The sequence below is a fragment of the Hyperoodon ampullatus genome, assembly GCF_949752795.1.
Source record: "Hyperoodon ampullatus genome assembly, chromosome: 10".
In the NCBI taxonomy this organism is placed as follows: domain Eukaryota; kingdom Metazoa; phylum Chordata; class Mammalia; order Artiodactyla; family Ziphiidae; genus Hyperoodon; species Hyperoodon ampullatus.
The window spans coordinates 102,318,202-102,343,989 of record NC_136923.1 but is presented as its reverse complement, the minus strand read 5'-3'; the positions used below and the strand labels follow the sequence as shown (position 1 = coordinate 102,343,989).

Genomic DNA, 25,788 nt, shown 5'->3' with positions numbered 1-25,788 from the left:
CATTACTGCTTTCCAAAACAAAGAAGCCCAGATTTCTCTGGCTGAGAAAAGTTGCAGAGCCCTGGTTCCCCTTCTTTTTATTTTATTTTATTTTTTTGCGGTACGCGGGTCTCTCACTGCTGTGGCCTCTCCCTCTGAGGAGCACAGGCTCCGGACGCGCAGGCTCAGCGTCCCAGCCGCTCCACGGCATGTGGGATCCTCCAGGACCGGGGCACGAACCCGCGTCCACTGCATCGGCAGGCGGACTCTCAACCACTGCGCCACCAGGGAAGCCCCGTGGTTCCTTTTCTTAAACCTGAAACAGTCACTCGGATAAGACCGTTGAGGGGAGGGAAAGCTGTGGAATAAAGCAGAGACTGTGAGCCAAACCACCCCTTCTGACTGGTCTGCAATCCGGAGACCAAACCGCTGTCTGTTAACTGCTTACTTTTCCTCCAGTTTGTTTGGCATTGTGTAGACGCTCCCTCAGAAAACAGACCCACTTTACCTCCGAGCCTGAGATCAGAATAGGGCTGTTGGGAAGGGAGATGAAATCAGAGCACCTGCGGGCCTTAGGGGCCACACCCAGACTTCTCTCTCTCCCAAAACATGAAAGCCAGGGATGCTTTTTCTGCTTTTCTATAAAAATCGGACAGTAGCAAAATCATCCCTGCATGTAGCTGATGAAAACACACATCTCAATTCAAGGTAACCCATATAAACGTGGGATCTCAACATGGCCCAGTCCTGGCATGGTGTCACCTTCCAGGAAATAACAGCCTGACATAAAAGTAGGACTGAAAGCAGTGCAAATCTGGAGAGAAATTTAAAGAGGAAACATTTTTTTTTCTTAAAACCCAGGAAGACATCTATAGAAGATTATATTTCTTCTTTTTTTTTTTCGGTTGTGCCTGCACGTGGGATCTTAGTTCCCGGACCAGGGATGGAACCCGTGCCCCCTGCCGTGGGAGCACGGAGTCCTAACCACTGGACCGCCGGGAAGTCCCAGGAAGTTATATTTCTTCATCTCCCTCTTGCCCCTCAACCCCACAGCCTTCATCACAGCCCCCAGAGACCTTACCTCTGCCTTGCTCAACCACCTGACAGCCAGTCCACGGGGTCCGCCCGCCCCACCTCCTCTCCTCTCTGTTTACTCCATCAACTCAGCCTTTCTGGATTCTGTAAGTTTCTAACGTTCTTGTCTTAGCACCTGGATTCTGCGCAAAGTTGACCCTAGGGACCAGGAACTGATCTAACCAGGAGGTGGGAGGTGGCAGGAGCCGGAGGAAAGGTCCAGAGGTGAACACAGACGACAGTGCTTTTCCCTTGCCTCATCTTTGTGGGCCTCTGCTGGGAAGAAAAGTGTATTACCGTGCTTCCCAGAGGTGCTGCCTCAGCCCTAAGCGCCCCCTCCGTCCTTCCCCCGCCCGTGGATTAGGATGCACTCCTCCCCAACCAGCCTGCTGAAGACACTCCCTGGGGATTCCCAGCATTTCTCTTTGCAAACCAGGAGCAATGACACTGGTTTAAGGACTTAATTCCTCCTTCCTCTGGGTCACTGTGTCCAGCAAGAGGGAGGAAAGTTCACTCATTTTGTTATTTCTTTCACAGGGGCCTTTGGCCACGAAACAACCCAGGTGGCTACAACCAGAGCCAGCGTGGGGGCAGCTCCAAACCCTGAAGGTCTGAGAAGGCGGGAATTGTCCCTGGCTTGTTGTCATGGAAACCACAATAGAGGCGCTGGCCTCCTGACCAGCCCTGGTGCTTCCCCGTGTGCCCCACCCCCCATGGCATGGCACGCCCCCTCCTCTCAGGAGCTGTGATAATAAAACATCTTTTCAATAGTCATTGTCTCCTGATCTGTTGGCCTTAGTATAACCCGAATTTCCTATTAATACACTATTTTTTGTTTTTTGGGTTTTTTTGCAGTACGCGGGCCTCTCACTGTTGTGGCCTCTCCCGTTGCGGAGCACAGGCTCCGGACGCGCAGGCTCAGCGGCCATGGCTCACGGGCCCAGCCGCTCCGTGGCATGTGGGATCTTCTCGGACCGGGGCACGAACCCGCGTCCCCTGCATCGGCAGGCGGACTCTCAACCACTGCGCCACCAGGGAAGCCCCAAAACACTATTTTTAAAAACAGCTGGGGAACCTCTCATTCCCCACTACCAACCTCAAGAGGGTGAGGCTCACCTCCTCAGAGCAGGATCCCCAGGTGCACCCTGGTGCCTGGATCTGACCCCACTGGACTTGCTCCAGGAAGGTGGTCGCGGTTTCTTCCTTTCCTTTGTCAGCCTTGGTGAACTTCGACAGTGACATTCCATCCCATCAGGTCTGTGATGAAATCCAAGGTTGAGGGTTCCAGGGTGGCCTAGTGGTTAGGATTCCGGGCTTTCACCGCCGTGGCCCAAGTTCAGTCCTTGGTCTGGGAACTGAGATCCCGCAAGCCGGGCAGCGCAGCCCCTTGCCCCCCACCTCGCCCCGCCCCCCACACACAAAGAAGAGAGAAATCCAAGGTTGATTTAATTCTTGGTTCTCAACTCTCCAGCACTGGCCTGACCAAATCACTTGATTTTCCGGACTTGGCTCTAGTATCGTCCTGGTGGAGGGGACATGTTAGCAACCGGTCCAGCCTGAATACAAACAGAGTAGTCTTTCCTCCTTATTGACAGTCATGAATCCTTTCATAAACTGCTGCGATTCTGTAACCTGCTTTATCCTCTCTACAGCCAGGTGGAAGTGAGAGTTTCCACTGCCTAAGTGGAGGTCCTGGTGGCACCAAGTCAGCGACCAGTCTCTAAAGCTGGACCCCATGCTCTGACACAGACAATGTGCTTCTCTGCTTCAGTAACCATCATCCTCCCACCAGTTCAGTTGGTGAGGTCTAATCTCAGCTCAGCGTGCTGGCTATCTATTGCTATGTGATGAAGCACCTCAAAATTCTGTAGCTTGGATCAAAAGCAGGGTCTCAGAGAGAGATCTGCACACCCATGTTCACAGCAGCATTATTCACAATAGCCAAGAGGTGGAAGCAGCCCTAGTGTCCATCAGTGGATGAATGGATAAACAAACTTTGGTATAAACACACAATGGAATATTATTCAGCATTTAAAAGGAAGGAAATTCTTTTCTTTTAATTTGTTTTATTTTTGGCTGCGTTGGGTCTTCATTGATGTGTGCAGGCTTTTCTCTAGTTGCGGAGAGCGGGGGCTACTCTTTGTTGCAGTGTGCGGGCTTCTCCTTGCAGTGGCTTCTCTTGCATGCAGAACACAGGCTCTAGGCGTGCGGGCTTCAGTAGTTGCAGCACGCAGGCTCAGTAGTTGTGGCTCACGGGCTCTAGAGCGCAGGCTCAGTAGTTGTGGCTCACGGGCTTAGCTGCTCCGCGGCATGTGGGATCTTCCCGGACCAGGGCTTCAACCCGTGTCCCCTGCATTGGCAGGCGGATTCTTAACCATTGCGCCCCCAGGGAAGCCCAAGGAAGGAAATTCTGACATGAGCTACAGAATGGATGAGCCTTGAAGATATTATGCTGAGTGAAGTAAGCCAGTCATAGTATCAGTCCACTTATATGAAGTTCCTAGAGTCATCAAATTCATAGATGCAGAAAGTAGAATGGTGGTTGTCAGCGGCTGGGTTGCAGGGGGAATGAGGAATTATTGTTTAATGAGTGAAGAGTTTCACTTTGGGACGATGAAAAGAGTTCTAGTGGTGATGGTTGCACAACAATGTGAATGTACTTAACGCCACTGAGGTGCCCACTTTAGAAAGGTTAGGATGGTAAATTTAATGTGTCTTATTTTATCACAATTTTTTTTAAACAAAAAAATTTCACACATCTATATAATGTTATAAACCACTGCTACCTCAATAAAAAATTCTTAAACAAAAAAATAGTAATAAAATTAAAAAGGAAAAAACTGGTGGTTGAAAACCACACTCTGTGACCACTTCTCATAGTTGTTAAGTTTGGTCAATTTCAGCTCTTATCACAGTAGCACTCCCTATCCTCCAGCCCACCTGGCAAGCAGCTTAGCACAATTTCTGAGAACAGGTTGCAGGCAGCTTGCAGGAGCTGGGGTAGGAAAGAAGGACCCTGTGCTCTAATAACAGGGATCTGTGCTATGGTCACTGATTGCTGCTCTGATCACAGAGGTGCAGACACAGAGCTGGGCAGCATTGCTGCAGCCTTCACTGTTGTTGTTACAAACCCTGCAGCCTCCAGCTGAAACAACTTCCAGAGAGTTTAAAGAACTGGTGCTTGTTTTTACGTTCTGGTTTTTTCCCCCTTTGGGAGTCAGACATTAAAGGACTAAAACATTCAAAAGAAACCACATATACAGAGCAATCTAGAAAGTCCCAGCACATACCTTAGGAAGGGTGCAGGCTCAGAAAAGCCCTGAGAAGACCTTAAGTTTATTCCTCTCGTTGATCTCCAGCACAGAGATGCCCTATAACGATAATTAAAAAAACTTTTTTTAGGGCTTCCCTGGTGGCGCAGTGGTTGAGAGTCCGCCTGCCGATGCAGGGGACGCGGGTTCGTGCCCCGGTCCGGGAAGATCCTGGGCCCGTGAGCCATGGCCGCTGAGCCTGTGCGTCCGGAGCCTGTGCTCCGCAGCGGGAGAGGCCACAACAGTGAGAGGCCCGCGTACCGCAAAAAAAACCAAACAACTTTTTTAAACCATTTTAAAAATTGAAGTATAGTTAATTGACAATGCTGTGTTAGTTTCAAGGTTACAGCAAAGTGACTCAGATATATATATATATCTCCTTTTTCAGATTCTTTTCCAGTATAGGTTATTACAAGATATTGAATATAGTTCCCTGTGCTCTACAATAGATCCTTGTCGTTCATCTGTTTTATATACAGTGGCCCACACACCATTCTGTAACATCATACATTGGCTGTTTGGAAAATACTGATTTACTAAGAAATGCAGGTCTTCCAAACATCACCACCGTCCATCAGCCACTATCAAAAATCACATTTGTGGGCTTCCCTGGTGGCGCAGTGGTTAAGAATCCACCTGCCAATGCAGGGGTCATGGGTTCGAGCTCTGGTCCAGGAAGATCCCACATGCCACGGAGTAATTATAGTCCATGCGCCACAACTACTGAGCCTGAGCCCTAGAGCCCGTGAGCCACAACTACTGAGCCCAAATGCCACAACTACTGAAGCCCTCGTGCCTAGAGCCCGTGCTCCACAACAAGAGAAGCCACCGCAATGAGAAGCCCGCGCACCACAACAAAGAGTAGTTCCGGCTCGCGGCAACTAGAAAAAAGCCCGCATGCAGCAACAATGACCCAACGCAGCCAAAAATAAATAAATAAAATAAATAAGTTTATAAAATGTGAGCTCACGGGAGGCAGAGCCTCGCATTTTGTTGACTGTTGTGTCCCCGGCACCGAGAAGTGTCTGGCACAGAGCAGGCATGCAATAAATATATGGTGAATTAATGAATGAAGACGTTGTGCTAGCAGGTAATAACGGAAAACAATTGCTGTGCATCAGCATGGTAGGCTCTGTGCAAAGCATTTTGCAAGGGTTTTCCTCTTTCCTCTGCATGGGCAGTCACCTGGTCCCATTTTACAGATGAGGAGACTGCAGCTCAGAGAGGTCACATAACTTGCAGAAATGATAGTGCTGAGGTTTGAACTCAGCTATTCTGTCTCTTGGGTCTTTAGGTCCGACCAAGCCTACCATTCTACACTCCGGGAAAGTAACAAAGACCAATTAGACACAGTCCCTGTTCTGCAAGCAAAGATATGCTAATTGGAGATAAAATTTGGAAACAAGTCAGAACCAGCCAAAGCAGTAAGTGGTAAGAAGCATCCCAGCGAAGCAGGCAATAATGCTATGGGTTTGCAGAAGCGAATGGGGCAGATAGGAAAAGATATTAATAGGATTATTGTTGAATGATGAGATTATCAATGGTTATACTTTCTGTTTCCTACTTTATCTGTATTGCCTAATTTTCCCATAGTGAACAAGTATTGCTTTTGTAATAAGAAAAAAAAAATTTATCTTAAGAAATTTTTCCCTTAAAAATTTAAAAATAGACGTTCTAAGGCAAGTCTCCAAGGCAAGCTTCCTCCTTGTCATTTCCTTTGCCCTCCCACAAAGCACACTGTATTACTAGTTTTTAAAATAACTTTTCAGGGCTTCCCTGGTGGTGCTGTGGTTGAGAATCCGCCTACCAATGCAGGGGACACGGGTTCGAGCCCTGGTCCGGGAAGATCCCACATGCCACAGAGCAACTAAGCCCGTGCGCTGCAACTACTACTGAGCCTGTGCTCTAGAGTCCACGAGCCACAACTGCTGAAGCCCGTGCGCCTGGAGCCCGTGCTCCTCAACAAGAGAAGCCACCACAATGAGAAGCCCACGCAGAGCAATGAAGAGTAGCCCCCGCTCGCTGCAACTAGAGAAAGCCCGCACACAGCAACAAAGACAAACAGCCAAAAATAAATAAATTAATTAATTAAAATAACTTTTCAAATATACTCTGTGCATGTACAGGCATATGCTATATATACTTAAAAAAAATTTTTTTTAGGACCACATTAAATTAAACCTTAAGCCGGGGGTTCCCTGGTGGTCTAATGGTTAGGATTAGGTGCTATCACTGCTGTGGCCCAGGTTCAATCCCTCCTCGGGGAACTGAGATCCTGCAAGCCACGCAGTGCGGCCAAAACAAAACTAAAACCTTAACCCAAGGAGTCAGGATGGGCTGCTGAGGAAGAAAACATATCTCAGCTTTTGCTTCACCTACCTCCAAGAAACAGGGCCAGGACTCAGGTGAGGCAAGATGGGCACCTGCTTTGGGCACAAAATTTAAGGGGCACCAAAAAACTTAGCAATCAAGATAAATAATATTTTAATTCAATATTTAAAAAGTCCAAATTAATGCAAAAAAATCCATGAGAAACAAAACATCGAAATTGTCTTTTTGTTTTTTTGGCTGCGCCGTGTGTCTTGTGGAATCTTAGTTCCCTGACTAGGGATTGAACCCCGGGCCCTCGGCAGTGAGAGCGTGGAGTCCTAACCACTGGACCGCCAGGGAAGTCCCTGAAATTTTAAATAGAAACAGAACTAGGAAAAAAAAAAAAAAAGGGCAGATCCTGGTTATATGGAGGCTGAAACATATAATTGTGGACAGGGGAGAAGGGAGGCTTCTTTAAGAAAAAGATTACAAAATCACAAGTAAAAATCAGGTAAGAATATGAATATTTAGAATAAGGAAATAAGTAACAACGAAGTATAAATTATTAAAAAACTAACCTATACCACAAATATCACAAAATCCAGAAAACATAATTTTTTAACTGCCTAAAATGCTTCTAACATATGTTTTCCCCCCATATTTTTGTAGGAACATTTTGGAAAATCCCCTTCAAGTTTCCTTCATATATCAGCTGTAAAAGTTGTATCATAGGTTTGTGCCCCCAAACACAGGACTCTGATCAACTTTTTAATTTTTTTTAGATTTTTTTTTGATGTGGACCATTTTTAAAGTTTTTATTGAATTTGTTACAATATTGCTTCTGTTTTATGTTTTAGTTTTTTGGCTGCGAGGCATGTGGGATCTTAGCTCCCCGACCAGGGATTGAACCCGCACCCCCTGCACTGGAAGTCGAAGTCTCAACCACTGGACTGCCAGGGAAGTCCCCAGGGCTCTGATCAATTCTATTTCACATGATAACCATCAAAAAACATTCCTTTCCCCACGAGCCTCCCCAGAGCATCTCACAACACGGCAGCTGGCTTCTTCAGTGCCAGCAAGAGACCTAATCACAGAAGTGACACCCCATCGCTGTTGAGTAGGAAGGCATCTCTAGGCCCTGCCCATGCTAAAGGACAGGGGATTACACTGAACACTGGAGGGCATCAGAATAGGCCACTGCAAAATGTGCCGCTTTGGCATAAGGATTATTTTGAGCTGAAGAAAATCAAGAAACAACGTTGAGAAAATCAAGAAAAAAACCCTCTCTGCCCTCCCCGAATCTGGCTAAAAGCTGGACGTAATTTCCATTTGCGAAGCTGTCTCCCCCCCTCCTACCAGGAGGAGGAGGAGAACTCATAGACTCATTGATTCTAGGCTCGTATCAGCCCAGAGACAGCAGCGGAGGAATCTACACAACAAACCTTACTAGACAACCCTTATCTTCCATGAGTTTCTCTCATATATTTATCTTCCTGGGTTTGCCACTCCTAAAACTATAAACCCCCTTTCCTTGTCTTGTCTCTTCTCTACATATATATGGTTGTTTGTTAAGATGGTATTGTCGGTGAAAAAAACTATGTTGAGGAAAAAAACTGATAGTTGATCTAATAAAGAAATGGAAAATTTTATTCAAGCCAACCTGACAATTTTAATCGGGGAGACAGTCTTTCTGAAAGCTCTGAGGACTGTCAAAGCACAGTTACATAAGTTTTTGAGACAAAGGGTTATACGTCAAATGATTTACAGTTTATACAATCCAGATCTGCATATACAAAGCAAGTAGTGGGTCATCCTGACTCTGTAAGATTAAGAAGGCATGGTATCTCCTAAGGAGGTCTGGTTAACGCAGAGGCGAAATACACTCTAAGGGGTAGTGAGGAGGCCCAGATGAGCAGAGAAAAAAATGGATGTTTAAATTTTTCTTATCTTGCCATAAAATATGTGTTTTACTTCATTGCATGACTACGTGAACACATCAGAAGGGGCCTGAGAACACTTAAGCTTCCGTAGTTTCATCATAAATCTGCCTCTGAGCAGAAGTCATCATTACTAACTGGGCTGCTCCAGAAAAACATCCCAAAGGAGGCAAAAATTTGGAAATTGCCTTAAAGACCAGGAAAGTTCAATAAGTGGAGGTGGGGGGCAGGACACTCCAGACAACGAGGAGAGCACCGGTACTTTCAAGGGAAGAGCGTCCTCTAGAGTGCTGGTTTTAATACGATGGTGAGGATGGTGATGGTGACCCTGTGGTCCTGCTGTGGAATGCTTTGCTCAAACCAAAGCTTGGCGAAGCCCAGTGTGTAAACCAGGTAGAATTGCCCTTTCTCAGGCAGGCCTGGGGCCCTGCTGCCTCGGCTCACATCAGCCCAGGGGGTTCCTAGGGGAGCTGTGCAGAAAATGTCATCTGAAGGGGACTAGACAGGAGGGTGTGAAAGCAGATGGAGTCACATGATGTCGGGTGAGGGGTCTGGAGCGTACGTAGCAGATGTGCACAGTGGTGTCACAGCAGGCTACGATTCCTCCATCAAGGCTGCGCACAAGACATCTGCACGGGACAAAGAGTTCCACGAGAAGCGAGTTTCCCTCCCACCTCTCGCCTCCAGTCCCTTGGTACGGCTCCCCAGAGCCATTCCTCTGTCGACAAGATCTTCCCAGAGATACGCCAGGCATACACAGAGATGTGTTCTGTATATGTCAGTTTTTGTCCACATAAATACCCTATCCTTTGTTTTTTTGCTCGTTCATTCTTTTTCCCCCCATCCAAACAAATCAACCAGGTTTGTTCTTTTGGTGGAAGTTGGTGGGAAGGAGAAAACTCAGAACAGGAAAGTTCAAAGAACCTTCCACGTGGCTGGAGGGCAAGCAGACAGGGAGGAAACGGCCAAGCTCTGGGGTTACACCTGGAGCCAGATCCCGCTCTATCCCCTAGGAGTTGAGAGCACATCCCTTGACCTCTGCGAGGCTCCATTTACTCTTTCTTTCAAAATTATGATAATAATGCCTTCCTGTTAGGACACTGGTCTGCAAGCAGCAGAAAGCTCAGTCACGCTGATTGAACCAGAAGGTTGTATTTATTTATTTTTTTAAACCTCACATGGTAGGAGGTCCAAAGACCAAGCTCCTTGGCTCTCAGTGATGGAGGGGCCGTGCCACCCCCCCCCCCCCGCAAGCTGGGGTGTTTGCAAACAGGGGTGCGGATTTCTCCGTTGTCACGATTCCTGGAGCTGCTAGTGGCATTTTGAGGGTAGGGCTCGTGGATGTTAAAGATCTCAGACTGTTTGCAGCGGACGGTCACAATAAAGAACTGTCCTGCTCACAATGCCAGTAGCCTTCACACTGAGAAACCCGAGCGCCTCAAGGACCCTGTGTTTCCCACGCTCAGGAATCGCGCCACCTCTGACGGTTGGCCAGGTGGCCTCGACTGTCGTGGGCGCTATAGCACCGTCGCACCTCCTCTTGGCAAAAGGATGGAAGCTACCTCTGGGACGTCCCCCCTGCGTCTTAGTGGCTGGGTCACTTGCTCATTCCTGAACCCCTCCTAGGGTCGGATGAGACAGGAGCTCTTCTGGAGGAGGGGGCCGGCCGCGTGGGGGAGGGGTGGGACACCTGCGAGCAAGGTGGGTGCCAGCCCCAGGCCGTCTACAATAGTCAGAGGCTGCCTTAAGGATCCTGGAAGGAGGCACCGCCTGCGGCCACTCTTGCGCGTTCCCCTCCCCTTCCCGCAGGGCCTCTGTAGGGCTGAAAGGTGACCCCCTGCAGCCTTGCTGTTGCCCCGGGTCTCCTCCCTCACAGAGGCTCCTTGGCCTCCCTGACCAGGTCGGATCCCACCTTCTTAGCATCTGCTGCAGGGGCTGACTCTCTCTGTACCCGTGTGGCTTTTCTGGTTAACCGTGGGCTCCTCCGATAGATATATGGAGAGGGCCCCGAGGGTGGGACCTCCGACATTCCCACCAAACAAGAGTGGGACAGGGCTGCGACCACGGCCCTCGGGCCCTGAGAGCGGGGCCTTCCTTCAGTAAGTTCGGCTCCCTCCTGTCCCCGCCCCGGAGCAGCGCAACGAGGTCGGAGCTCAAGAGGCTCACCACAGCCTCACCGTCTCTGTGAAGTCCTACTTCATCTTTAAGATAGTTGGCAAATTTTGTACTTCATAATACGTCAATGTTTACGTTAATGTAAAAACAGTGATCTTCTTTCCCAAATCTTTTTTTTCCCCACACCTCCCGGCTTACCTCCGCAGAGAAAGCGCGGAGTCCTAACCACTGGACCGCCAGGGAGTTGCCATCTTCTTCCCCAAATCTTGATGTTGTTCCAACAGGCAGACAAGCCAGGTGTATCTGGGGCCTCTTGTAAGTCCCCAAGTTGAGATGCCGTCACGGCATTCCACACCGGGCACGGGCGGGCCCGAAAGATCCCAGCAAGGGGACCTGGCATCAGCACGTTCTTGCTAGAAATACTTTTGGGGCCCATCCCGGACCTACTGACTCCGAAGCCCTGGGGTAGGGCCCAGGCGTGAGCTCGCACACCCCCGCCAGATGACGCTGACGCGCGCCATAGTTTGAGAAGCCCCTACTTGGAGGCAGGTGGAGTCAGCCCTAGAAACGAAGCAAAGCAAAACCAACAGCGAGAAAACACTTCGGGCAGTCTCCTCCCCCGGCCCCCCCCGCCCCCCCGGGTTTGCGTCCCTGGAAGGCCGGCGGCGAGCGGCGGGCCCCTCTGCTCAGGCCCGAGCTCGGAGCGCGGCGGGCGGGACGAGGGGAGGAGCGGGGACGTGCCCCCGGGCCCCGCGCGAATGGCCTCCGGTCGCTCTCGGCTGGCGGCGGCCTCCCTCCCCTCCCCGGCCCCGGCCCCGCGCGTCCCCGCACCGCCTCCGCCCCACAACTGGTCGGAGTGCCCTCAGCGCCGGGCCGGGCCCGCTTCCGCGCGCCCAGAACTTGGGGAGGAAGGAAGAGACCGTCCCCACAGGCGAGTTTTCCGCAGTTGTGCGCCTGCCCCGGGGACCTCCTGGGCCGATGCGACCGCCGGGAGGAGACCACTCTGCGACCCTCCAGAGGGCAGGCCCGTCGGGACCCGCGGGGCCAACTTTGCGGACTGGAGGACGACGAAGCTGAGCGCGAGTTCACCCCGGAGCTCCGGAGGCAGGGCGGGCCCGGGCCCGCTGGGCGGGAGGGGGTGAAAGGGAGACCCGACTTCCGCGCCGTCCCCCCTCTCCGCGGAGCCCTTGGACCCCGCCCGCCCGGGCCCAGCGGCCGCGCCTCCGGGCGCCGGGCCCTCCCCCGCCGCGGGCAGGCGCATCACCGAGCGGCCGCGTCGAGCCCCGGCCCAGCCCGCATCCTCCTCCCGCTCCGGCCTGGGCACCCCGGCTGAAACCCGGCGCCTGCCGACTGGGACTGCCTACTCCGCTCGGGCCGGGGCGGGCGCTGCGCGCTCTTCCCACCAGCCCAGGCATCACGTCTCCAGAGAACAAGTCCCGGGGTCAGACGGCGTCATGGAGCCCCCGGGGGCGCAGCTGCTAAGTTTGGAGGCGCCGGGACCTGCGCCTTTTGAAGACCCCCTTTCTGCCGAGGAGCCGCCCGTCCCAGGGGTCCTCTGCACCGAGGGTGGCGGGGACGGCGGCAGCACGTCGGCGGCCCCGAGCTCCGACGCCGAGGGCCCGTCCCCGCAGGAAGAGGCTGCCCCCTGGGAGCAGGAGGAGCTGCTGGAAAGCCGCCACCGCTGCCGCGCGCGCTCCTTCTCTCTGCCCGCCGACCCGATCCTGCAGGCGGCCAAGTTCCTGCAGCGGCGGCGGCCGCCTGCCCCGGGGCCGGACGCGGAGGGCGGCGAGAGGGCCGAGGACGCGCCGCACATCCCGGGCTGCTGCGCCAAGTGCCAGAAGAGGGTGCAGTTCGCGGACGCGCTGGGGCTGAGCCTGGCCAGCGTGAAGCACTTCAGCGAGGCCGAGGAGCCGCAGGTGCCGCCCGCCGTGATCTCCCGCCTGCGCAGCCTCCCGGCGCGCGCCGAGGACCTGGAGCAGCTCCCGGGCCTGCTGGCCGCGGCGGCGGCGGCCGCACCCCTCCGCGCACCGCCTCCCCGGCTGCGGCCTCTCTTCGAGCTCCCCGGGCCGAGCGCCGCAGCCGAGCGCCTGCGGCGACAGCGCGTGTGCCTGGAGCGCGTGCAGTGCTCGGCACCCTGGGGCGCGGAGGTGACCGGCTCCGGCCGGGTGCTGGGCTGCCCAGGGCCGCGCGTCGTGGCCGTGCGCTACACCTTCACCGACTGGCGCTCCTTCCTGGACGTGCCGGCCGAGCTGCAGCCTGAGCCAGGGAAGCCTCCGCCGCCAGAGGCGCCGTCGGGGGGGCCGGGGGAGGCCGAGGAGGAGCTGAGCGCCGAGCGCTTCCACTTCGCGCTATGCCTGCCCCCGGGCCTGCAACCCAAGGAGGGGGAGGACGCGGACGCTCCGGGCGTCGCCGTCCACTTCGCCGTCTGCTACCGCTGCGCCCAGGGCGAGTACTGGGACAACAACGCGGGGGCCAACTACACGCTGCGCTACGTGCGCCCTGCCGACGCGCGCTGAGCCCGCAGTCCTCGGCACCGCAGGGCTCGCAGGGACGCGGGAAGGGGCCGACGGCGCGCGGAGCCCAGGCAGCCGCGACGCTTTGCGGAGCGTCATCCTCCTGGAGAGAAGAAGCCGCTCCCCGCAAGCTCGCGCCCCAGACAACCCGCCAGCAAGCACGGAGCCCTACTCGGCGAAGCGCCCTACCTTGCCGGCCTCTTTCCCGTCGCTTTGGCCTCTGGAGTTCTCGCCGCGCGTCGAATGGGAAGAAATCCAAAAGATTCCGAGCAGTGGCTTTCTCCACGAAAAAGACTCCTGACTCCTGAGCGAGGCTGCAAACCCTTGGGATTTGTTTTTAACTGTGGACGTCCCCTCGGGTCTCAGGGAGCGGTCGAAGCATCCCGCCGCCTCGTGCCGAGGGACGACGGCGTGAACTGCGGGCCCGCGGGAGCCCGCGGCCTGTTTCTCGAGAAAACCAGGTGGGGCCTTGGCCGGGCAGTCCTTTTCTCTTACCTGGGATCTGGGAAATGTTTGCTGAGACTCGTGCACTTGAGTACAAATGTCCTTTTGAAAAGTAAAGGCCACGTGCACGTCTGTTACTTGATATTTCAGCTCCCGGCAGTTTGGGAGACCTCGGCAGTCGGGCCATCTTCTGCAGCGGATGATGCTACACTTTAAAGTGGTCAAACAACAATATTTTCAAATTTCCCTTCTTCCATCCCTCCTGTCTGATGTGGAAAGGCCCAGATTTCCCATAATGGGCTGGAGTGTTCTTAAAAGTGTTTTGTAAAAGTCGTTCTTTCCCCGGGCAAAATAAGATGCTTGGTGAGTTGAAATGCCAGCGTAATCGGCAGGCCTTGGCCGTGAGCCGTCAGAGCCGGTCTTTGGCCTCCAGCCTCCAGCCGCGATGTGTAGGCAAAGCACATCGTAGCTGCTAGACTCCTGGGCCATTAGCAGTCAGAGACGCCGGACTCTCGGTGGCTGGACTCCAAGCCGGGGAGATGAGGGATGGAAAGGTGGCTTCTGTCCCTCTTGGAGCCACAGCAGGGAGTGGTGGCTTGAATGATGAAGCATGCCCAGCAAGAAAATCCTGCTCCGAATCTGGTGGGCACCAGCCTGGCTGGCCTTCTTCATTCACTGCTGATGGCTGTGGATGCCAAGATCAGGGCTGGTGAGCCTCCTGAGGGCTGGATTTCTTCCTACCTTGGTCCTGCCTTGGTAACTTGTCTTTCTTTGGTTTTCATATGTTCGAGCACATGGCTAGTGCAATCAGTTGGTTTTGTAATGCTAATCTTTAAGGAGGGATTGTTTCACTGAGAACCGGGGTAGGTAGCATACAGCCCACGGGCCAAATTCAGCCTGAAGCCTGTTCTTGTAGGGCCTGAGAGCTAAGAATGTTTTTTATATTTTTAAATATTTGGAAAAATTCAAAAGAAGAATACTATTTTTGTGACACATGAGAATTGTATGAAATTCAAATTTCGGTGTCCATAAATAAAGTTTTATAGGAACACAGCCATGCACGTTCATTCACATACTATCCATGATTGCTTTCCTGCTACATGAGTAGAGTTGAGCAGATGCAACAGAGACCATATGGCAAACTCTAAAATATTTACTATCTGGCTCTTTATAGAAAAGTCTGCCAACCCCTGCTTTAGAGAAGTAGTATTTTTTTTAAACTATATGTCGAGAGTCATACTTAATAAAGCAGTTAAACTTTTAGTGAAATTTGTCACTTGAAGTAAACCTCCTTTGGGTAAAGATAAAACTGGTTACATTACTCTCAGGAATCTTGGTTGATTACAGTAAACACTAAGACACCAAATGTACAGTTATTACTGTACTGGGGAGGGGAATCTACCTGCTTCTTACTTCTAAGAAATAACACAAAGTCAAGGCAGCTAAAATATAGCACCCATCTGAATTAACATCAAGCTACAAAAAACTGCCAGATATTTTGATGCCTCAAAATGGGATGTCTCAAGCTATAGGAATATTTAGATTGAACTCTGGTTTGTAGACATCCTTTTTGACTATAGCAGTGTTTGCTAGGGGTAACTGATCATGGAAAAAAATTTAAGTATTAATTTATTAGTGGAAAGCCATCAAGTTAATGAATTACAATTTACTCTTGGAGTAAAGCAGACTAAAAAATGGTCACATGGATGAAACAATACCTAATTCACATGTGCTTATAAAAATCAATAATAAGCATTTATTAGAATTACATAATTTTTCTGCTACTAAATACAAATGCAATCAAGCCTTTTCATTCTATGTCTGGTACTGGGTCTGGTATATCACTTCCTTTTTTTTTTTTTTTTTTTTGCATTACGCGGGCCTCTCACCGTTGTAGCCTCTCCCGTTGCGGAGCACAGGCTCCGGACGCGCAGGCTCAGCAGCCATGGCTCACGGGCCCAGCCGCTCCGTGGCATGTGGGACCTTCCCAGACCGGGGCACGAACCCATGTCCCCTGCATCGGCAGGCGGACTCTCAACCACGGCACCACCAGGGAAGCCCTCACTTCCTTTTTAAAAGCACATTATTGCACAATAACAACACCTAAATACATTTTATATTCTTCTTATGTATTTATGAATACATTTTAGTTGAAAAGTATTGATAGTGTATATGGCCTATAACACAGTTTGAAATGCTAGTTTATGTGGTAGTAATGCACTCTTTTGAATTGTTTTAGATTATTTAAAATTAAATTAGGAACACAATATAATGATCAAAATAGAGAGCCTCTTGTCTGGTATCTTTTAAAATGGTAACCCATTAAATCTAGAATAAAATACATAAAAAATGGATTTTTAAGAGGTATTTACAGCAAAAATTTTATTATAAAAACCATCACTGATTTTCCAAAGTATATTTTGGAATTCAAACAATTTTAAGAGTACTTATTTAATAATATAAGAACTTCAAATGTGGCTGTTAGGAAAGGAAATCTAGTTTTGCTCTCCCGTAAATCTTGGAGAAAAGCTCTTCTAAGGTTCAGAAATTTGTAAAATATTTTCAACAGCCCAGTCTTTCTGCATGTGGTTATAGCCTTTCAAAGTCCTAGAATTGGCAGTCTTCTAAGTGTCAGTTTTATTTTATGAAGTGCCAACTTTTTATTGTAGACTTCACTTTGTGAAGAAACCTAGGGACGTTAAAATAGGTCTTTCTGTTTGTTTTTGAAAAGTTTCAAAGGAAGAGGCAGTACTGAGGAAGTATTTACGACTGTATTTCCTGAATGGAATGAACACACACACTTATCTCCAAAGCAAAATTCCCACAATGCAGCTTGGCTTTTTTGTGGTAATATTTATCACAACTTGATAAGTGAGAGTCATTCTACTTGAAAATGTAATAGCTTCAACATCTCACCCAGCTCTAGTGATCAAAAACTAAGTTCTGCTTAGCTCAACTAATGATCCTGACCTCCATCAGACAGACTCCAGTTTCTTCTCTATAAGCAAGGGGGTCCATGGATCACTGGGTCAGGGGATGTTGAATGAAGTATGTGTCCCAATCTAAACAGTGTCAGAAGAGAATTCCCTGGCGGTCCAGTGGTTAGGACTCTGCGCTTTCACTGCTGAGGGGGCGGGTTCAATCCCTGGTGCAGGAACTAAGATCCTGCAAGCTGCGTGGTGTGGCAAAAAAAAAAAAAACACACACAAAACCAAACACGTGTCAGAAGCAGTGGCTGGAAATGTGGCCTTCTGTACGGGACAAATGTCCCCTGATAAGCCCCAGGTTTATGAAGCAAGGTGACCAGTCGCTTCCAAGACCTAACTGGGGAGGCCGGGACTCCGCTCCAGGGTGTGGGCACTGGAGCCTGGGAGCTGGTCGAGCTCTGGGGCCACCAAGTGTCTCTGTCCAGGCAGCAGGGCCACAGCTCAGGCAGCTCTCCTGTGGCACCAGGGAGTGGGCATTTGTCATCCAGAGCCTGGGCTGTAGGGACGGGAACCTTCTGACAGGTGCCCAGTGAGTTTTCCACCTGGCCACGCCCTCACCTGCCGGGCCCTCCTTCTGCCCTGAGTGGGGGAGGGCCTCCCCGGTGATGCTGCGGGTTTTGAGCCACGCAGAACCTGCTCATTTCATTTTTGAAGATTTGTGTTGGACTCTTGCTATATCATTTTACGAGTTGTCCATATTTCTGCTTTCTGGTACAACGGTTTTTGCACATTTTAGTATGCTAAGTTTTCTCATTCCCCAACTCATTTGCTTGTTTCTTAGGAGCATGTGGCTTGGAGCACTTGGGGAATTCTGGTCTGTATCATGGGTACTGTGTCAGGAGTGCAGGGAACAGCCTTCAGGAGGAAATGGCAGGCTTTGCCTTCGTGTGACATCATGGAACTGACAGACGTGCCTTTTCGGCTCATGCAGTGGACACGGTTTATAGGTTAAAAGAGGGCACCGTGGCATGTGGTAACTTAACAGGCAGCCCTGGCAAACGGTGAGCTGTTTGCTGTGCAGCTTTGCCCGGTCAGTCCCTGTGATGCCAGGCCTGGACGGTCTTCAGGATGGGGGTTGTGTTTTGTGCAGTCACAGTGGCAAGGGGCTGGGAGCAGGGAAGAAATTGACAACCTGGGCCCAGCCCAGTGACCCCACCTGTCCTCCTACAGGGCCATCCTGGCCTTATTGTTTTTTTTTTTTTTTTTTTTTTTTTTGTGGTACGCGGGCCTCTCACTGTTGTGGCCTCTCCCGTTGCGGAGCACAGGCTCCGGATGCGCAGGCTCAGCAGCCATGGCTCACGGGCCCAGCCGCTCCGCGGCATATGGGATCCTCCCAGACCGGGGCACGAACCCGTATCCCCTGCATCGGCAGGCGGACTCTCAACCACTGCGCCACCAGGGAGGCCCCTGGCCTTATTGTTGATAAGCGGGCCGGTGCCTGGAAACCCCCGGAAGAGGCTGACCCTGGCTTCTCCTCGGGACTAGTGATGGACACTTTCCGCTAGGCGACCTGCTGTGTTTCCTTGTTCCCCTCTGGACTCCCTTCCTCTGACTGGGGAGGCTGTCAGGACGCAGCCCTAAATGGTCCGTTAACCCTCCAAGGGCTGGTTGCTAGAGAGCTAACACTATAACTTTTGGTTCATTAGGACCTAAACTCCTTTAAATCTTTTTGGGAGACGTATTTGCATCTTGTAGAGTTTAGTTCTTTGGCTTTGCCCTCTGTGAGCAGACACATTTTGGCAAGGAAAGAAGTGAGCAACATTTGGGCTGAATGGAGGTCTTTTGAGATGGCGAAGATCAAGGGCTTGCTTTTAAGATGTGCTAGTGAGATGTGCCTGGTGAATCTAATAGAAGAGTAGAAGTCTATTTAGGTCATGAGTTCAGAGCCAGTTCAACCCAGAAAATCTTTAGATACACAGACACCTCTGGTAAAGCAAAGACATTTTAGAGACACTTACAGACACTTAAAAAAATCAGAGCAGTGTAACTACGCATCCCATTCATATTGTCGGCACTGCTCAGGTTCTCTGAAATTTGTTAGCTCAAGTCACTGCTCCAGGAGAACCAACAGCATCCTAAAGTATCCCGAAATGGGAAACTCGGTCTGAAAATCTGAATTGAATAAAGATTGAAAGCAGGTGGGTTTCGTGAACTAAGCTTGGAACATTTAATCTCCAAGTTGAAAAATTCACGAGCACATCCTACAGAAGGCCTTTCTACAAATAGCTACGTGTGTTATGTTGAGGAAGCATCCGCTCCGAGACGAGAAGTTTCTGATTATGGGAAACTCATGGTCTTTATAGGGGCCCCTGGCAGGGCTCTCTGGAGTGTTTGTGGGCCCAGCGCCTCTCTGGACAGCTTTGGGTGAAGAACCCCTGTTATCAGGAGGCTGTTCTGGGGCAGCTGAAGCAGGATCTTGGATGCCCTAAGTAGGTGGAAGGAGGGAGTTAGGTTTTGCCTGATTTTTACATTATATAAAAGGAAATGTGTTTATATTCAGAACCACTTTAAATGGCCTAGAGAATTCCATTTGTATGTCCCTTTCAGTCTGGTTAAGAAGTTGTGTTTTTATGCACAGACTTAAGGCATGTTGTTCATAAAATTATATTTTTCAGCCAGAAAATCCCAAAGCCTGTGTGTTACCCGTGTCACAATGAAGTGCCGACCCTGAAATTAGTGAGGTCTCTTTGTTGTATTAGGATTGTAAATATAAATCTAGTTCAGTTTGAAGGTCCCTGGGATATCTAAAAATTGATATTGTGTGGATAAGTACAGATATAAATGGATACTAAATTGCAGGCAAGTCCTTAACAATGAAACACACAATATGTTCTTTTGGGAAAAAAAAGAGTCCACGTTTAGAAAAATCTGTGAGTCCCCTGCTTAGCTCCCAACCTCCCCGCCCCCTGACCCCCAAATCTGAACTAGAGGTTGCTTTTGTTACCAGATCCTGAGTGATTTTGGACTTTGCTGTTGACCAGATAGTCATTGGAATGAATTTCTCTATTGGTGTGATTGCCCTGAAAGACTAGTTTTTCTGGCCAAGGAAACACCTTCAAAACGGCTATAAGGTGTTGAGTTCTGAAGCTGAGGGCTGCCCTGCGCTGCATGGCCCACCAGAATGGAGCCTGGAGAAGGTGCGCGGGAGGAAGCGCTGCTTTGGGCCTGGGCCTGCCTGTGGCAGCCTCCCCTGCCCCGAGGCCCTGACCTGGGCCCAGTGGGCTGAAGGCTGCTGTGAAGGCCAAGGCATAGCATCTCGGGCTTTTGCTTTCGACTCTGCCACATCCAGGTGGTTCAGGAGACCTCACCAGATGAATTTGTTAGAGCCAAGGGTTTCTGAGGCCATCGGCACGGCACCATCCTCTGTAGGTACAGGCCTGAGGGGCCCTGGCAGACACCTGTGACGTGTTACCTGTATGTGACAGCAGAGGCTGGGCACTGTCTGGCAGCAAGTTCCAGCTTCTGTGAAGGCACTCCCTTTGTGAGTGACGGTCTGACTTATGCGGGTGAGCCCAGAGCCCGGCGTGGTTGAGGTCCACGGCCATTGCAATGTCACCAAACACCTCGTCACTCCTCTGGGGTCTGAAAGTGCAATGTAGCTCACCCAGGTGTGTCTGGGATCCCCGAGCTCTCTCAGGGGACTGCCTGTGACAGCTCTGACTCGACAGAGGCTCCCAGCCCTGTGTGGGGTAGGGGCGGATCTCAGGGTCCAAGATGACCATGGCTGTTGGGGGCACAGAGCCTGCCCTTGCGAGCTGGAACCAGGGGGCCCGAGTGGTCCTTTATCAGCCATGCAGCATTGGCAAGAGTGGGCACTCTTCCAAACAGGATATTTTCATGCGATTACATGGAATTTTGTACAGTTCCTTCTAACAGCGTGAGAGAAAATAACCTCATTACCCTCCCTTTTGAGATCTGCCTGAGAAATGTGCCCTGTGGAATGTCTGGGGTGAGTAACAGATTTCTGTGAATGTGACTTTTGATACTGTTTATTTAAACTGAGAACCACTGTAGTCCAAATACAGCCCTTGTGTTTCTCCTCGGTTTTTAAAAGGATGATTATATTTTTGTGGTTTGAAAATGTCTTTTCAATTCTAAGGATTTTTTGGGAAATTTTCTGTTTGCTGCTCTGCTGTATGGTGATATTTCTGTATGTGTTGCACCTAAAAAAATGCTGAACCCAAAGTCCTGATTTGAATAAAGAATGTAAAGCAATTTGGGACTTTGAAAGCTGTCATTGAGTCTGCGGACGTATCTGGTGGTCACAACTGGGACGGGGGCGGGGGGTCGAGGTGGCCACTGGCACCTAGTGGGCAGAGGCTGGGGATGCTGCCAGCACCGTACAAGGCACAGGATGGCCCCCAGCAAAGGGGTCCTGAAATCTCAGTGCTGAGGCTGGAGAACCCTGAGCTGATAGTATTGTCCCAGCTTTGATTTCCTGGTTTTGATAATGTACTAAGGTTACAGAAGATACTGTCACCGTGGAAAGCTATGTGAAGTATATAGGGGAATTCTCTGCTTTTTCTGAAAATTCTTGTGAGCTTCAAACCATTTCAAATAAAAAGTTAACAACAACAACAACAACAACAACGTCCAATTAAACTTTTTTTAAAAAAAGAAAACCCGCCATTGCGAAGCGTGTACAGCGTCGTGAGGCGCTGTGCTAGTGGCGGAGCACGCTCAGCCACCAGGGAGGTGGCCTGACGTGGGACAGATGCACCTGCTCCAGGTGAGCCAGGCTGGAGCGGACACAGCTCGGCCCTGGCTGGCCGTGTGCTCTCAAATACGGCCCTTCCCTAGTGAGCAGGAGTTTTCACATCTGCCAAATGGGGGCAGTAATTCTTGCCTTACCACACAGCTGTGAGCATGAAGGCTAGTTATTCGTGGGGTGCCAAGCACACACCTTGTTCTCAGCATCTTCCTCTTTCTCTCTGGCCTCTGCCGGCTGGTTTCTACTGGCTCCGTTCTGAGGATGAAAACGGTCTGACTTCATCAGAACAGAGGAAGCATGAATGAATCTTCTAATTTGGGGAACAAATTGTAGGGGCTCCCACTGTGCGAACCTGACAGACCGTTCTTGGTATCTGGGCAGACAGCCATTTGCTTCTGCTGTTCACAGGATGGGATGTATATTACACGTATATTTATTACACGTATATACATACAATGTACACATGTTCATCTGACTTCGATCTTTGCATTTCCTTGCAACAGCTTCTTCAGAGATTATCCGCCCTATGTTAAGCAACTACATTTGGGGGCCTCCTGTTTGTTGACTGCTGTCTGACGTTGTTGAACACCCATTCTTTGTGGTCTGTTTCGGCTCTGTGGCCGCCCACTCCTCACTCACCCCCCTCCCCTCAAGCTGCTCCTTGTCAGTGTCTGTTGGGGCTGATTCTCCTGTCTGTCACCCTGTCCTCCAAAAATTTCTCAACATTCTGTTCTCTTATAAAGAGGCTACGAATTCCATGGGGTGTGTGTGTGTGTGTGGGAACTGTGTCTAATTCTTTTTGTGCCCCCGGCAGCGGCCAGCATGCCCTGAGTCAGCTTGTCGGAATCCATTCACTGTCTCTGCAAGTGTCGATGGGGCACTGCCCATGTGGCAGGCACAGCCGTGGCCCTGGGACATGTGGGGATTAAGACATGCGGGGCGTGGCTGTCACGGAGCTCACACGCGGGATGGTTGGAGCTTTGCGTGGACAACTCCCAAGCTGCATCTGCGCTCACATTTCCACCTTCCTTTCCTATCCCAGCCCCAGCGGGCTAGCTCCACACACGTTAAGGAAATGCCATTTCCCCCCATAAGTCTGACACTCGGCATCCCTGGGGTGGGTGCTGTGAGAATCTCTGTTAGGGGAGGGCTGGGAGGCCACGTGGCCCTGCCTGTTTCCCTCAGGTGGGTCTTCCTCGTGGTGGAGGGCGTGGGTAGTCTTTGGACAAAGGCTGCTGCCTTATACCGCAGGGAGCTGCTTCTCAGCCTAGAGCCTGGTCCGTCCATCCACCCCTTTACATCAAACCCATTTCACGAGCAAATATGTCCAGACATCCAGGGAGTGAGACTGTCATGTTGAAAACCTGTTTGGCGGCATCTACTGAAGCTGACCATACACATAACCCCCTGATCAGAAACTCCACGCTCGTACGTCAGCGTGTACATGTGGGCACCAAGGGACACGTGCAGGAGGTTTACAGCAGTGCTGTTTGTAACAGTCAAAAGCAGGAAACATGTGCTACAGTCCTGACCAGCACCTGGAGATCTTCACGCAGCATGTGAAAGGGCACAGACGGCACAGAGGGAGACCCAGGTCCACACACCCCACGTCACAGCTCCCGGAGATCCAGAGCCCGTTAGTGCAGTGGTGGGCAAACCCACCGTGTCCTAGCTCGGCACTTCTGTCTCTCTCTTGCTGCGGGGGAATGGCTGATTGAGATTTGGTGAGATCCCCCCAGGATGCGGTGCTGTTTGCCGGGAATATTTCACCCAGTCCTAAGAGCCATCAGTCAGGGCTGGACGCTGAGGGATTCCTCCCGCCCGCCCCTCACTGCCGCCCACGGTGACCTGCTCGGCGGATCCTGGTGTGTGAGCTCATCCGTCACCCATCCGTCTGAGGGTGGGAGGCCACAACTAGGCGTGTGTACTCTTCTGCTGGGAGGGTCTCCTTGGGAAAAGGGATTTATTTAACCCATGCTGACTCTCACTCGGCAGTGTTGTCCCCTGTGGCCCACATCAGCAAGGAAGACGACATACTGTCTCTACTGACCTTGTTTTCCTTGTTTCTTAGGCGGTGCAAGACTTGGGTTGGGAGGCTGGGTGCTATTTATTGGGTACCTCAGAGACTCCAACACAACTCTAGGAGATGGGCATTACTCTTAGTTTATAGCTGGAGAAACTGAGCTCGGAGGGGTTGGATAATGTACCCAGGGAGTAAGAGGCGGGGCTTGTACATACAGACGGTGGACTATTCCTCAGCCATAAAAAGGAATGAAATGATGCCGATTGCAGCACCATGGATGGACCTAGAGATGATCGTACTGAGTCAGAGAAAGACAAATATATGACATCACTTACATGTGGAATCTAAAAAAATGATACAAATGAACTTATTTACAAAATAGAAACAGACTCACAGAAAACGAACCAAAGGTTACCAAAGGGGAAAGGCAGGGTGGGGGGGATAAATTAGGAGTTTGGGATTGACATGTACACACTACTATATATAAAATAGATAATCAACAAGGACCTACTGTGTACTACAGGGAACTGCTCAATACTCTGTAATAACCTATATGGGAAAAGAATCTGGAAAAGAATCGATATACGTATATGCATAACTGACTCACTTTGCTGCGCACCTGAAACAAACACAACATTGTACATTAACTATACTCCAGTGTAAAACAAAAATTAAATAAAGAAAAAAAGAGAGAGAGGCTGAGCTTGGACTTGAACCCAGGAGACTGTCTAACCCAAACCCGCTGTTGCTGCAACAGACACAGACACAGAAGAGACTGCGTCTCCGCAGCTCAGCCACAGCAGCAGGGGAGGAGAGTGGCCTTGCTCCTCCTTTCCTCCCTGGGCCTCTCAGGGGTGCAGCCCTGGACAGCTAGACTCTTCATGTCTGGACAAGAGGGCAACCTCCCTCTGCCTCCTACCTCGGTCCTGTCATCAGAGTTCCCGTTCCCTGCTTCTTCTGCGGGACTGACACTGGGACCAAGTTCCCTTTTTACTGGGGAAATTACCTACTAAAAAACGTGAACTAACTTCCTGCAGGCCCCATATTTCAATAAAACACAGCATTAGTCAGTGTTCCAAACTGCAAGTTACAGAAACGAACTCAAGCCAGCTTGAGCAAGTGGGCCGTTGGTGTGCTGGATCCCGGGCTCTCCTGTGGCTGACTCTCCCAGGTAACTTATCCCCTTAGCCATTTACACACGTCTTCACTACGGTGCTAAATGTACTGTAATTAAGGGAAGGCTCCACATCTGGTCCATCTCTACATCCTCTAGGGCTTCTGACACAGTTTCTAAATGAAGGATAAAGCGGCTACCAGTTACTCCTGGCTCACTTGGTCGCAAACACAGTAGGAGAACTTTACGTGCCTTATGTGTTTACAATCCTGACAGCAACCCTGCAAGTCCGGGATGTGACCAGCTCCATTTCATAGATGAGGAGACAGAAGTTTAGAGATGCCGTCAGGAAGAGGAAGAGCTGGAGGATGAAGGAAGGAACGACTTTCTGGGGTGTCTGTAGCTTGGGCGACCTTGAGGCCCTGTCCTTACTTTCTCCATAGGAAGCCGATGAAGAACCAGGATTCGCCCCCTGTCCCAGAGAACACTCACCGGTGTGCTGCCTCCCTCTTTCTTTCCTTTTTTTGGCCACGCCACGCGGCTTGTGGGATCTCAGTTCCCTGACCAGGGATTGAACCTGGGCCCTGCAGTGAAAGCACAGAGCCCTGACCACTGGACCGCCAGGGAAGCCCCCCTGCCCCCTAACTGATACGCTCTCCACCCTCCTGCACCGACTCTTCACTCTCCCCTGAGGCTCATTCCAGCCCCAGGATCCCTGTGAGTCTCTCTGGCCCAGGCTGCTCTCTTGCTCTTGTGGCCTGGCCAGCACTTGGTTGTTTTCTGGTTGGTCTCCACGTGTTGGGCTGCCCAACAATGACGTCAGATTCTCGGGGGCAGGGACCCCTGGCCCACATGTGCCTCCACCCCAAGCTGCTTGCTCTGCCTTGAGTACATTCAGAACTTTCTTTTGAACCCTGTGCCTGTTGGGAAGACATGTGAGGGAACACTTATTGCTGGGTGAGCAAGAGCTAGATGTCCCCTTTCTTTTTCAGCTGGGTCCAAATTCTGCTTTAGGAATCGCAGAAGCCAGCAGAAGCCAGGGAGAAAAAGTTTTTAGCTCAGAAGCAGCTGGAAACACACTTGTTGGGTCAGACACGGGACTGGTGGCTGGTGAGGATTCTGAGGGGCCAAGGGCCCCCCTCCCCCTCCGCCCCCCAGCCCATCCATGAGTTCCCTGTGCCTTTGCAGAGGGCCAGCTGGCTCCACTGTCCAGTTAATCCCAAATTCATATTCTTATGGACCATGGGCTGGGCTGAATGTTCTGGCCAAC

At 50.9% G+C, this 25,788-nt stretch overlaps 1 protein-coding gene across 1 annotated transcript; it reads left to right on the top strand.

The window, feature by feature from the left end:
- Window positions 1-12,180: 12,180 nt before the first annotated feature.
- On the top strand, window positions 12,181-13,242 carry PPP1R3G (protein phosphatase 1 regulatory subunit 3G; the record flags this gene model as incomplete). The annotated part of the gene is made up of 1 exon (XM_079712785.1): window positions 12,181-13,242. One exon carries the CDS (start codon window positions 12,181-12,183, stop codon window positions 13,240-13,242), a length of 1,062 nt encoding a protein of 353 aa, XP_079568911.1.
- Between the last annotated feature and the right edge of the window lie 12,546 nt (window positions 13,243-25,788).